General features: G+C 43.9%; 1 protein-coding gene across 3 annotated transcripts in view; it reads right to left on the bottom strand.

The window, feature by feature from the left end:
- The window catches only part of ANO3 (anoctamin 3), a 246,029-nt gene that overhangs the window by 9,500 nt on the left and 222,301 nt on the right, over positions 1 to 14,228 (bottom strand). For all 3 annotated transcript variants that reach the window (XM_072118543.1, XM_072118544.1, XM_072118545.1), the window contains 9 exons: positions 12,135 to 12,171; positions 10,011 to 10,122; positions 8,567 to 8,624; positions 6,827 to 6,924; positions 5,772 to 5,917; positions 3,636 to 3,788; positions 2,348 to 2,495; positions 2,182 to 2,262; positions 314 to 419 (listed from right to left, as the gene is read on the bottom strand). In XM_072118543.1, the coding sequence (XP_071974644.1) occupies positions 314 to 419; positions 2,182 to 2,262; positions 2,348 to 2,495; positions 3,636 to 3,788; positions 5,772 to 5,917; positions 6,827 to 6,924; positions 8,567 to 8,624; positions 10,011 to 10,122; positions 12,135 to 12,171 (939 nt within the window). The remainder of the gene's footprint in view (positions 1 to 313; positions 420 to 2,181; positions 2,263 to 2,347; positions 2,496 to 3,635; positions 3,789 to 5,771; positions 5,918 to 6,826; positions 6,925 to 8,566; positions 8,625 to 10,010; positions 10,123 to 12,134; positions 12,172 to 14,228) is intronic.

The following is a 14,228-nucleotide window of genomic DNA, read 5'->3' as shown; positions in this document are numbered from 1 at the left end:
AAGGCCTCTGCATTTAAATGCTCTCGGTCCCAAAACCGATTGCTGATGTTACCGGAAGATGCCATACCAAATTTCTGGCTGAAGTCCAGAATCATTGTTCGGGACACTGTGGTTCTGGTCCACTTATCCGTATTGATAAGAAGTATGTTTCTGCCACCAGTAAAACCCTATGGTCTTGAACTACATTCATTTCTGAGCCAATATGTCAACATCTTTAGCAAACTTTTGGTTATATACAAATGCAAAAACAATGCAAAAGCATAAGAACAATACAGACATATATGTAACTAAGGTGTAAAAATAACATACGTACCTCAAAAACTATGATAAAGGCGAGTCGCGCAGCCAAAACATGCCAGAACTGTAGGGTGAACTCATACGGAGTTGAACTCCAAGGCGGTGCTCGATAATCCCGGTATCTGGGGAAAGGTAAGAAGTTTTGAAGTGGAAATTTTTGATAAGGCTCAAAAACAAAACAAGAACATAAGAATATACAGGAGTATATAGGGGAATCCTCTAATTATAATATCTTATTATTACAATTAGCTCCTTTAACAAGGAGATTTTGCTACTGAAATCATTATAACTATTTGCAGCCATGCTTATAGTAAAAAGGCCTTTTGTCTATAAGGATACCTTTGAGGACCTGACGCCCGGCCCTAATAGGTGTGCACCCAACCATTGTTAATATGTGCTGCTTTGGACTTTCTTCAAGTATTTGCAGCCATGGTGGTAATTCCATAGGTACAGTACATGCAAGTCCATATAGGTCCTATAGGCAAGCGGGCCCATTCTCACTATAAACAAGGTCACAATAGATTCTCTTTCTTAAAATTCCCTTGCCCCATATACATCAGATAAAGAAATCAGGGGACAATGTCTCCATCCGGAGAAAGCAAAGTTTAATCAAGGCAACAAGGCTTCTTCACTGTAAGAACTGTGAAAATGTGGAATAGCCGAGCTCAGGCGCTGGTCACAGCAGGGACAGCAGAGAGCTTCAAGAAGGGTCTAAATGCCTTTTTACATCAAAATGACATTGATAGTTATTTTGATGGTTATGTAGAATTACATTTCCTTACATCCATTCCTTTACTTCCTTGATTACATTTCTTTTTTCAGCCATCATCTAATTCTTGTATCACATAACATTTTTTCACTTTGGTGGGTCATGGTTGAAGTAAAGACCACAAGCTTTAAAGACCACGCCTGCTCTATAACATGCTGCCTGTTAATAGGACACAATGGGGGTCATTTACTAAGGGCCGATTCGCGTTTTCCCGACGTGTTACCCGAATATTTCCGATTTGCGCCGATTTCCCCTGAATTGCACCGGGATTTTGGCGCACGCGATCGGATTGTGGCGCACCGGCGCTGGCATACACGCGACGGAAATCGGGGGGCGTGGCCGAACGAAAACCCGACGGATTCGGAAAAACCGCCGCATTTAAAACAAAAAAATCTGTCGCGGAGCTTGCACTTACCTTCACTCAGCCCGGCCCGGTGAACTTCAGCGCATTCCGATGCTTATCAGCGCAGCAGCGCCACCTGGTGGACGGCGGAGGAACTACCTTAATGAATCCCGGCCAGACCTGAATCCACCGCAGAGAATGCGCCGCTGGATCGCGAATGGGCCAGGTAAGTAAATCTGCCCCAATGGGGCAGTTTTTCCGAATCCGTTGGGTTTTCGTTCAGCCACGCCCCCCGATTTCCGTCGCGTGCATGCCAGCGCCGATGCGCCACAATCCGATCGCGTGCGCCAAAATCCCGGGGCAATTTAGGGGAAATCGGCGCAAATCGGAAATATTCAGGTAACACGTCGGGAAAACGCGAATCGGGCCCTTAGTAAATGACCCCCAATGTACGCTCTGCTGAGCTCCTCCTGCTCTATAACATGCTTCCTGCAAATAGCAGACAATGTACAATCTTCTCAGCTTCTGATGCTCTATAACATGCTGCCTGCAGATAGGACACTATGTACAATCTGCTCAGCTCCTGCTGCTCTCTAACATGCTGCCTGCAAATAGGAGACGGTGTACATTTTGCTCAGCTCCTGCTGCTCTATAACATGCTGTATGCAAATAGGACACTATGTACAATCTGCTCAGCTCCTCCTGCTCTATAACATGCTGCCTGCAGATAGGACACTATGTACAATTTTCTCAGTATGCTATCATCACATACCTACAATACCCAGTATATCCGTCGCCCAGTTCACTTAGATCGAATACTGATAGACTGCTGTTTACATAGCCCCGCAGACACCTGCAACGCAACGACAGATACACAGATCAGTGATGTAACATGAAGACCGTTGTATAGTGTAGAGTCATCAGAATCCAGGCGTTACTTCTCATGTCTGTATCCTTCATCCTGGCAGGGTCCATACTTGAAGGCGTATACAAAGCGCGGGATATAATCCGAGGTGATGGCAATGACAAAGGCGTTGGTGATGACGGCCAGGACCCCGATTCCTTCCAAAATCCCATACCAGATGCCTGAGAAAATAGCAGGGTCTTTTATAGACATTTAGTCACCCAAAATAAAAAAAATAAAGCTGTAGAGATATTTTACCTAAGGTTTTAGCATTATATAATATTCTGCTGGTCCAGAGAATTTGGATATATATGGGGTAACCTTAAAAGAAATCTAATTAAAATCCATCATGATAAACCTGGGACACTTACTCATAGATCCAGGCACCGTGACTTTGGTGATCTTCTTATATTTGTTATCCATGGCCTCCTTCCTTCTAAAATCAACTTTTATGATTATGCAAATGAGCCTGAAAGGCTCTGGGGGGTGTTACCAGAGTCCCTCAGTGCTGCAGATTTACAGGCTGTTACGTTGAGCAAGGCAGGTCTCCCTCTACACGTCCTGTAGTGCAGGAGTGAGGAGGGAGAGAGCAGGAACTTGGGTGAGACATGTTCTTCTCATTGTAACAGCCTGTGAATCTGCAGCAATGAGGATCTCTGATAACATCCCCCAGAGCCTTCATGCTAATTTTCATAATTGTAAAAATTGCTTTTAGATGGAAGAAGGACACAAATAGCAAATATAAGAAGATTATCCCAGTCACGGTGCCTGCATCTATGAGTAAGTGTCCTGGTTTAACATGATGGAATTTCTTTAAATTGTATAACTCGTTTTGGGTCTAACAAAGTGAGACAAAGGAACACATTTTTGACACATACCCCTAAAATCAATGCATATATATACTGTATGCATATCCCTGGCAGGGGTGCACCATCCATGAAGCGAGCTGTGACTCTTGCCTCAGGCAGCACGCCCTACAGCAAGAGGGTGGGGGGCAGCATCAAGATTGCAGTCAGTTTCTATAAAGCAGGCCCTGACATGTAATAATAGTGTCTCTTCACACCTGATCTAATCATTAGAGTGAGACATTGCAAGGAGAACTCACTTACTTAAAAATAACCTTATATATATCTACTGGATATGGCAGAGGGGGGCACCATTGCAGAGGGGGGCACCATTGTATAGCTTGCCTCAGGCAGAGAATTTAGGTTCATCCCTGATACTTGTGGTTAGATATCTGATCTATTGACCAAAATGGAGCCAATAATATATTAAAATAAACTTATATGAAATCCTGGACATTGGTGGGGCAGGGTACATACCTATATCAGTGGCTCGTGCAGGCATGGGCCTTCTCCACTGGGTAACAAACTTATAGGCATCCAGCCTGATCTCAATGATATTATTCAGCAATGCCAGGAGAGGAGCCAGGGGGAAGGCAGCTACGAAGATCGTGGTAAATCCAAACTGGATGACTGAAATATAAAAAGTAAGGTCCGGAAAAAATGTTAGAGGCGGCAATGGTGGCTCAGTGGTTCGCATTACAGTCTTGCAGCGCTGGGATCCTGGGTTCAAGTCCCAGGGTCAACATCTGCAAAGAGTTTGTATGTTCTCTCCATGTTTGCGTGGGTTTCCTCTGGTTTCCTCCCACACTCCAAAACATACTGGTAAGTTGATTAAATTGTGAGACCTTATGGGGACAGGGACTGATTTAGCAAACTGTGCAGCGCTGAGTAATCTGTGTGCACTATACCAGCATACCAGTGAAACCATCATTAGGAGGATTTTCCCTTAAAAGGATATTCCAGAAAAAAATTAGATGTTTGGATCAGGGATGGGAAAAGAAAGAAAGCAGACTTTGTGTGCTCTTGCTCCTATTTTCCCTGTTGCTCCGGAAGTGCTAGGGGAAAAGGAAAATGCCATCCTGTAGTCAAAGAAAGTGACATGCTGAGGTCCGAGGAGGCTGGTCATTGGCTAAAGTGGGACCTTTCAGAACCTCTGGTTAGGTAACAACAAACAGAAATCCTGAAGCAAGGCTGGAGTCGGAGCAGAGTAAGTATTCTTTCTTACTTCCCCCCACTCTTAAAGTGGACGTGTCACCAGGGACCTCGTTTTCAGGTTGCAGAAGCCCATCACACCTGCATTGCAATATGTCTTTCTGCTTTCTCTAAGCATTTGCATTGCATAATAATTGTGTGTTATAACTAACCATGCACCCTGACAGAATCCTCTGTGCACTTCCAGGGGTTGGGCTTTGGTTTGGATGCATTTCAATAAACAACATGTGATTTGTCTGTGCTGCAGACTCCTCAGCTCCCAGCCCCCACCTTTGTGCTCCTGCAGCACAGACAAGCCATGTGTTGTTTCCTGAAATGCATCCAAACCAAAGCCTAACCCCCTGGGACAACACAGAGGATGCTGGAGGGTGCAATGTAAGTTACAACACACAATTATATTGTAATGCAAATGCTTATAGAAAGCAGAAAGACATGCAGTGCAGGTGTAATTGGCTTCTGCAACCTGTCTTTAGTAAAAATGAGGTCCCTGGTGAAATGTTCCCTTTAAGGGTAGGGAAAAAAAGAAAGAATATTTACTTTGCCCCGACTCTGATGTCCCACTGTGAACATTTCATTAATGAAAAGTGCTTTGCTCTGGACATTTCATTAGTGAGGGGAGGCTGCTGGACATTTAATTGGTGGGGAAGGCTGCTTGACATTTCATTAGTGAGGGAGGCTGCTGGACATTTCACTAGTAGGAGAGGCTGCTGGACATTTCATTAGTGAGGGGAGGCTGCTGGACATTTCATTAGTAGGAGAGGCTGCTGGACATTTTATTAGTGAGGGGAGGCTGCTGGACATTTCATTAGTAGGAGAGGCTGCTGGACATTTAATTAGTGAGGGGAGGCTGCTGCTGGACATTTTATTAGGGAAGGAAGGCTGCTGCTGGACATTTCATTGATGAGGGGAGGCTGTTAGCAGCTGCATTTCAACCCCTAGGTAAAATTCACACCTTAGTTGGTAAAATTAGGTGCCTCAGCTTATACAATATGTATATTTTTTTCCTTACAGTGAAAAGGCAAATACAAGGAGTTAAATAGATGTGTGTGGGGTATTATAATGTCCCCTTTTCTGTAGCCCCCTTCTTATAAAGATAGACAACATACAGATTGGACCATAGAAAAAGGAGCGCTATCAGGAGGGGATTAATGAAAGGGGAACTATCATGAGGGGGGGCTACAGAAAAATAAGTTGTTGCAGGAAATAGATTTTATACCAGGGGCTGTGGGAAATGGCACATTATAAGGGTTGGGGTTAGATATGAAGTATTTGCGGCGCACACAATTTTTTTCTTTGGGACCATGGTAAGCGGGTTATCCGAGCCATTCCTGGGAAAAAAAATTGGGTGCAGCCAGTCTCCAGATACAAAAAGGTTGGGGAGCACTGCTATAATTCATTTACCCATCTCTAAGTACTCCTCCATCAGGCCATGAGCGTTCATAGGCTGCAGGTTCCAATCCTTCTCCCACTGGGGTAAGGTTAACTTGCTTTCTACAGCTTGTCCTCCCTTCTTAATTTTCCTTCGAGACCACCAGTTTTGGAGAAGTCTGAGAAAGACAGAAAAATATAATATTACACACGATTACAGAAATATGGGATTCTCTGTTACAAAAATGGATTGTTTATATTAGATATTAAAAAAAGAATGTGAAAATATATATAAAAATTAGTCCTGTTCCCTTATAAGAAAGATGTGGCTCAAGCTACATCTGTTTAAACATAACTCTCGATCAAGGAATATTAAGATGTCTGGAAGACTCTTAATGGGCCATAAGATAGGAGGAGGAGAGGGGAAGGGTGAGTGCTGCTCACCCATCCCCTCCCCAAAGCGGCCGTGAGCTACCTGGCACCTTTGCAGTTAGCTCACAGCCGCTATATCTGGATATCTGCATGTACCAGTCAAAAGTTTGACCCAGAAAACTACTCTACAATTTTAATGGGACCTGATCTGGCCACTGATTGGTTGCCTTTACCGGCAACAATTTTGACCAAACTGGGATTGCAGAGGATCCATGACTTCAGAATCTGGAGAAGGGAAAGTATTTTTTGCCTTACCACTGCTCAACCCCCTTGTGTGGTCAACAGGTTCCTCAACAACCTAAAATCTTGACCCTTGACCCTATGTTTATGTCTAGGTAAAAGCCAGGAGCATTTGGGCTTTCCACAAGCCTCGGCAAGTGGAGGCCATCATTTGATGACCCTTGCTGGTCCTTCTGGCTCAGGTGGATGGGGAAAGTTTGTGTGGTACCAGACTCTTTTGGTTGGGTCTTGTGATGGGCCACATTTATGAACTTGGGGGTATAAAAGATTGTAAACTTATTTTAATTGGAAAATCTCTTTGTGACAAAAGCATTTATTATACAAGTATTCATGGCTTGACCATACATCAGGACTAAGGACCTGCAAACATGGATGATATCATACAGCATATTCTGCGTACAATATGTGATACTTACGGATAACCGAGTTCCATGAAGTTATTCCACATTTGCTTTAAAACCATGATGACTCCCATTTGTAAGCAGAGATCTATGAGACAGCCGCTGGGATGACACTAGGTAATAATAAACCATATATATATGAAGCAAATTATAGAGAAGAAATTAATAAATATATTAGAACAATTATTTAGGTCTATTGTAGCTCATTATAGCATAGGGCAGTGATGGCGGACCTATGGCACGGGTGCCAGGGGTGGTACTCGGAGCCGTTTCTGTCGGCACCCAGACAGGACTTGAATCTTCCGGCTGCTCTCAACGCTCTTTTAAGGGGACTCATCCTTGACTGATTGGAACTACATTGATGTAAACCAGGCCAAATTATCTTTTGAGGTCCCCTTGCTGGCCCCATGATTCTTCCGGTGCAGAGAGACCCCGGAGAGAAGCTACAATGATGGCTGAATTTGTCCTTCTGCTTTCAACTGTATTGGTGTCCTCAGGGAGCCGATACGATTGAATGTTGTAGAAGTACAGGGAGCAATAAGTTACTGTTTAAATTGTCATGTTGGTATTGTATGATAAATAAGTGGGTTTTGGTAGTCACTTGGGCACCCGGTCTCTAAAAGATTCGCCATCACTGGTATGGGGTTTACGGTCATAGCTCCTCATACTGTCACCAAGGTCACTAGCATCTAGAAGTCACTACAAGTCCTATAAATTAGTATGCATCTGCTGCAGCTAGATACAGATTATTATTAACGTATTTCGGACCTTCCTCTAACGAAAGACATCAGCTGGTGCAGGTCTTAAGTCCACAGTGATCATTACTGCAGTGACGTCAATGTCAGGATTTCGTAGCCAACTTCGTTGGTTCAGGTTCCCCAGACCCGACCCCATTGGAAAACCCACCATCAATGCTCGCGATAACTGCTTAAAGGGAACTTGTCACCAGGACCCCTTTTTTATCTACCTCACATTCCCAAATAGTTTTTATAATTACTCTACATATTTTAGTTCTAAAGAAAACATATCAAAGATTACCTGTCTTGATTCTGCCCTCCCTAAGAGTTTTTTTTTTCTTTTACTCAAACTGGCTGAAGACAGAGGGGCTCATTTACTAAGTGTCCGAATCACGCATTTTCGTCGGGTTTCCCGAATATTTCCGATTTGTGACAAATTGCCCCGGGATTTTGGAGCACGCGATTGGATTGTGGCGCACTGGCGCCTTGGCTTTCACGCGACAGAAATCGGGGGGCGTGGTCGTCGGAAAACCCGACAGATTCGGAAAGACCGCAGAATTTAAAAAAAAAATAGTGTTGCAAGAATAGCACTCACATACACCAGGACGCAGCAGCGACACCTAGTGGATAGCGGCCGCACAACCTTGAAGAGGTCGATAAGAAAGTGAAAACCATTGCCTATGAGTACATGGGGGAGAATAAAAAAGGGGTCCTGGTGAAAGGTTTCCTTTAAATGCCCTTCCCCATGACAGCACGGTGGGCTTCGATAGGGGGGCTTTGATCCTCCCTAAAATGGTAATGCGCTGAATCGTTTTAAATGCCACCGGTGACTTTGCCAGAGCAGCGATTACGGGTGTTACTGTGGGCGTGGTCTTTTTAACTACGGTTCCGGTCAACTTGACCAGACCCGAAAAGATGATTAGATAAAATAATTTATGAACTGCTGAGCCTGTAAATCACATTTAAAATATCTGTATGATTTCCCAGGTGTCAGCCACGCAGGGTGCTAAGGTCTCACCTCCTCCAGTCTCCATCTTTGGAAAAGCCGGTTATATTTTCCAGGTCTTCCTGCAAACCTACAAACCAAAAACATAATTCAGATTCCAATAATCAGACAGATAAACCTTACTGACCTCTGGCCTTTTCATTCCCTCCCAGGCCCTTGGTCATCTAGATGAGAGTGGTAATGTAACCTGTATCCTCTGCTGTTCCACCTGCACTACCTGCATATTGCCATGATTACACTCTAGCTCCATTAACATTATTATGTATTTTTGTTACAAACATTGAGTGAAAATGATACTTTTCGGAAGCTTTGTGTGGTACATTGGGGTAGATTTACTTACCCGGCCCATTCGCGATCCAGCGGCGCGTTCTCTGTGGTGGATTCGGATCTTCCGGCGATTCACTAAGGCAGTTCCTCTGACGTCCACCAGGTGTCGCTGCTGCGCTGAAGAGCACCGGAACGCACTGGAGTTCACCAAGCCATCCTGGGTGAAGTTAAGCGCGTGTCCCGTGACACATTATTTTTTTTTAAATGCGGCGGTTTCTCCGAATCCATCGGGTTATCGTTCGGCCACGCCCCCAGATTTCCGTCGCGTGCATGCCGGCGCCGATGCGCCACAATCCGATCGCGTGCGCCAAAAACCCGGGGCAATACAGGGAAAATTGGCGCAAATCGGAAATATTGAGGTAACACGTCGGGAAAACGCGAATCGGGCCCTTAGTAAATTACCCCCATTATCTCCGACATCTACTCATCTTATTTGGCCTGGGACTGTGTGTGTTAATTTGTGTCCAGCTTGTTCTGGCTTTTTAAGTGTTTTTAATGTTATTTTATATGTAATGTTTACAATAATTAATATACACATCGAACATTCTTCTCTGCTACACCTTATTGACCTCTGCTCATGAATTATAGTTGCAGCTTCAATAAAGAGGCCAAACAGCTCAAAATTGTGGCTGAACAGGGTTTTAGACATGGCTTTGCATGTTTTTATAATCTATTCTTGCAGGACCAGTTATGTGCTTTGGCCCTAGAGGGAAATCCCATTCTATGTCTGGTAATAAACGTTTCCTGTATAATATCTAAATATTGTCTTATGTACTGGATATAGTATCATAGCATGGATCCCTGTACTCATAGAAGGCACCTGATCCATAGGCCAGCAGGACTATTACACTACAACAATCAATCAAAGAACTGTCAATCTGTGGGATAGCCTGCCTCAGGCGCTGGTCACAGCAGGGACAGCAGAGAGCTTCAAGCAGGGTCTAGATATCCCTTCCTCATCCAATTCCTTCCCTTCCTTGGTTGAACTTGATGGCAGCCAAACCCAATCACAAGATCGGTGGGATAAGGGATTACAACAAAATTCTGGACGAACCCTTTAATGTCTCGGTGACACTATCTTGTTATCAATGTAATCAGTAGTAAAGTAATCCAAGGTTCCTCCTCTTACCTGCCAAGGAAGAAGGCGATGTAGAATATGGAGCTATTCAGGTTGACAAACTGGAAGAGGAACATTTTCAAAGCGAAACTGTTTTCCCATTCAGATTCGGTTCTTGGATGTTCTAGAAAGTGAACACAGGATAATATTGTAGAAATTCATTGTTCTGCCTCTATTGTCTGCCCCAGGCACCTTCCACCACACTCCCCCTTATTACAGGACCCCCCTAGGTTTATTTCTTTGTTATGGATTTTTTTAAAGGGAAAACCTAGAAAGGGGATCTGAATGAAGCTTGGTGACTTTGCCCGAGCCATTTACCATATTTTTCCAACAATAAGGCGTACAAAAAATCCTTTGATTTTCCGAGAAATCTAAGGTGCGCCTTATAGTCCAGTGCGCCTTATATATGAACCGTACTTACAGACAACAGCTGCTTTGTACTGTGCACAGGTCTGCCACCTGCTGGTCATTCATCCTTATAATCAGGTGCGCTTTATAATCCGGTGCGCCATATATATGAACCTAGACGTTTTAGTAGGCATTTATTGATGGTGTGCCTTATAATCCGGTGTGCCTTATATATGAACCTAGACATTTTAGTAGGCATTTATTGATGGTGCGCCTTATAATCTAGTGCACCTTATATATGCACCCAGATGTTTTAGTAGGCATTTATTGAGGGTGCGCCTTTTAGTCCGAAAAATATGGTAAATAGATATTACCCCCAATCAGCGCCCACACAGATTTATGGGTGAGATTTATCATAAGTCTGTTAGAGCAGAACTTTTCTAGTTGCCCATGGCAGCCAATCAGAGCTGCCATTTCCTCACAGCTGTTTATAAAATTAAAGCTGAGCCCTGATTGGTTTCCATGGGCAACTAGAACAGTTTTACCTCGGACATATGATAATAAATCTCCCCCTTTTTGTTTTATTAGTGGCGGCATTGAGCCGGACCAAGTAGCAGATTTAGAAACTAAATCAAATAATTGGAAAGTTGGAGCAACCCCCCCCCCCTACTCTAACTTTTCAGAAAGTGAGGAGGGCAGAGAAAAATTTAATTTATAAAGTAAAAAAATACACAATTCAGTGATTTTTGGGCTAAAAATTAAAAAAATATATAATTCTGGGATATAAGGGACCACACCTTTCACTTTCACCAGGGCCCATAATGCACATAATCCATCTGGGTTTCAACCCAATTTGTGCTGTTTATGAATTGGTTCTCTTTAAGTCATGTTTAGAAGGGAACCTGTCACCAGCTTCCCCACTATACTACCTCTATACTATACTATACTTTACCCCACTATACTACCTCTATACTATACTATACTTTACCCCACTATACTACCTCTATACTATTCTATACTTTACCCCACTATACTACCTCTATACTATACTATACTTTACCCCACTATACTACCTCTATACTATACTATACTTTACCCCACTATACTACCTCTATACTATACTATACTTTACCCCACTATACTACCAGTCCCCTAAGGTAGGGCATGGAGTGTCCTTTCTAGAATTCCCTCTTTTATGCAAAATCTCCCCCAAAGTCAAACAAATATGACTCTTCTCATCCCATTTTCACTTGAGATGAGTCAAGTTTTGAGTCTGCAGGAGGAGTGTCGCTTTAGAAGCCTCTATCTTCTGCTCTGTAGCACTTACAAACTTGCAGGTTGTGTCGTATTTAAGATAAGAATCTCATCTTTCATGACTTATGGTGGTGGGTTACAGAACAGGACATTCAGATAGTTAAAAATAGGCAGGAACTGGATCTTTATCTGCAGCTTGCATTTCCAGCTATTTCTCTAAGTCTCAGTATCTCAGGTTCTGTAGGTTACAAAGCCATAAACATGCATCTGGGTGCTATAGAAAGGAATATAGGGCCGTCTGAACTGACACTGACCCCTGCAACCACTAAACTTGACTCATCGCATGTAAAACTGAGGTGAGAAGAGTCATTTTATAGGAAAACGAGTGATATTTCACAAAAAAGGAATTACCAAAAAAAAAACATTTTATACCCTACATGTGGGGTCTAGTAGTTTGGTGGGGGTAAAACCTGATGACAGGTTCTAATTAACATATCCATTGCATTGGGCTGTGTCCTGCTGCTGTGTACTTACCTAGGTTTGTAAGAAGATAGGCAACTTTTTCATACACCTGAAAAAAAAATTGATCTTTATTGCACAATTGTTTTATGATAAAAGGGACTTGATGGAAATCGGGTTATAAAAATATCTCCCATCTGTACACAAGATCTGCGTCATAGATACCGTGCTGGCTGTGGGTCAGGATTTCTTGCCAGGGTTCTAGTTGATCTTAATCTTAATTGTGACCTAGGTCATCAAAATCAGTCTATGGGGGTCCGACATTACTGAGGCCCTAGAGGCCTCCAGTACAGAGCACAGAGGTATCTATCTATCTTCTGCCCATGACTTCTATGGGATTCTTGGCTTGGCTTACATCATGGCCGACAACCTACAAGTCCCTCCAGTATGTAGCTGTTTTTCTCCATTCTGGAGATAGTAGGGGGTCTCCGGAGTCGGACCAGCCCCCATACAGACAGATTAAATCGATCTAGGTCATTTACCTTTTTGGTGACGGATGTGTGCAAAAACGTGAAAAAAAGGGGATATTTGACTGAATGTACATAAGGACACAGATAGAGTTGAATAACAGGATGCTGTGGAGAGCTATTAGCTCACAATATGGATGGGTTTCAGACGGGGCCACAATGTGGGGGAGCATGAGAGGGGGGCAACAATATGAGGAGGAGGTGAGAGGTCACAACATAAAGGGGGTGATGAGAAGCAACAATATAAGGATAAGATGAGAGGGTCCTCAATATGAGGAGATAATAAGAGGCCACAATATCAGGGGTAGATGATAGGGGGCCACAATATGAGGAGGAGATGATAGGGGGTCACAATATGAGGAGGAGATGATAGGGGGTCACAATATGAGGGGGAGATGATAGGGGGTCACAGTATGAGAGGGAGACGAGAGGTCACAATATGAGGGGTAGATGATAGGGGGTCACAGTATGAGAGGGAGACGAGAGGTCACAATATGAGGGGGAGATGATAGGGGGTCACAGTATGAGAGGGAGATGATAGGGGGTCACAATATGAGAGGTAGATGATAGGGGGTCACAATATGAGAGGGAGATGAGAGGTCACAATATGAGGAGGAGATGATAGGGGGTCACAATATGAGGGGGAGATGATAGGGGGTCACAGTATGAGAGGGAGATGATAGGGGGTCACAATATGAGAGGGAGATGAGAGGTCACAATATGAGGGGTAGATGATAGGGGGCCACAATATGAGGAGGAGATGATAGGGGGTCACAATATGAGGAGGAGATGATAGGGGGTCACAATATGAGGGGGAGATGATAGGGGGTCACAGTATGAGAGGGAGATGAGAGGTCACAATATCAGGGGTAGATGATAGGGTCACAATATGAGGGGGAGATGATAGGGGGTCACGGTATGAGAGGGAGATGAGAGGTCACAATATCAGGGGTAGATGATAGGGTCACAATATGAGGGGGAGATGATAGGGGGTCACAATATGAGAGGGAGATGAGAGGTCACAATATCAGGGGTAGATGATAGGGGTCACAACATGAGGTGGAGATGAGAGGCCACAATATGAGGGGGAGATGATAGGGGGTCACAATATGAGAGGGAGATGAGAGGTCACAATATCAGGGGTAGATGATAGGGGTCACAACATGAGGTGGAGATGAGAGGCCACAATATGAGGGGTAGATGATAGGGGTCACAATATGAGAGGGAGATGAGAGGCCACAATATGAGGGGTAGGTGATAGGGGGCCACAATATGAGGAGGAGATGAGAGGCCACAATATGAGGGTCAGGGGCCACAATAGGAGTTGGCAGAGGGACTGATTACTTTTAATAATTCTTACCTAATGCTGGACCTTACATCCATGTTCACAAGACTGAATTACATTTTAGGCGCATCTGGGGAATCTCCTACCTGAATGCAGGATCCTCCCTGCAATTCAATCTCATCTTGTGCACATGGTCTTAGGCTGCGATCACTTTGTGTCTCCATTGCGTTTTTGTCATGTTCACCCCTGGGAGTAAACGTTGGCAGCAGCCAGTGAATGGCTGCCGCCGATGTTTAGGCTGTCAACCATGAGATGCAAATATCCTTATGTAGATAGTAACATCCCGGAGCGTACAAT

Source organism: Engystomops pustulosus, chromosome 7 (genome assembly GCF_040894005.1).
Source record: "Engystomops pustulosus chromosome 7, aEngPut4.maternal, whole genome shotgun sequence".
In the NCBI taxonomy this organism is placed as follows: domain Eukaryota; kingdom Metazoa; phylum Chordata; class Amphibia; order Anura; family Leptodactylidae; genus Engystomops; species Engystomops pustulosus.
This window is presented reverse-complemented; position numbering and strand designations above follow the sequence as displayed.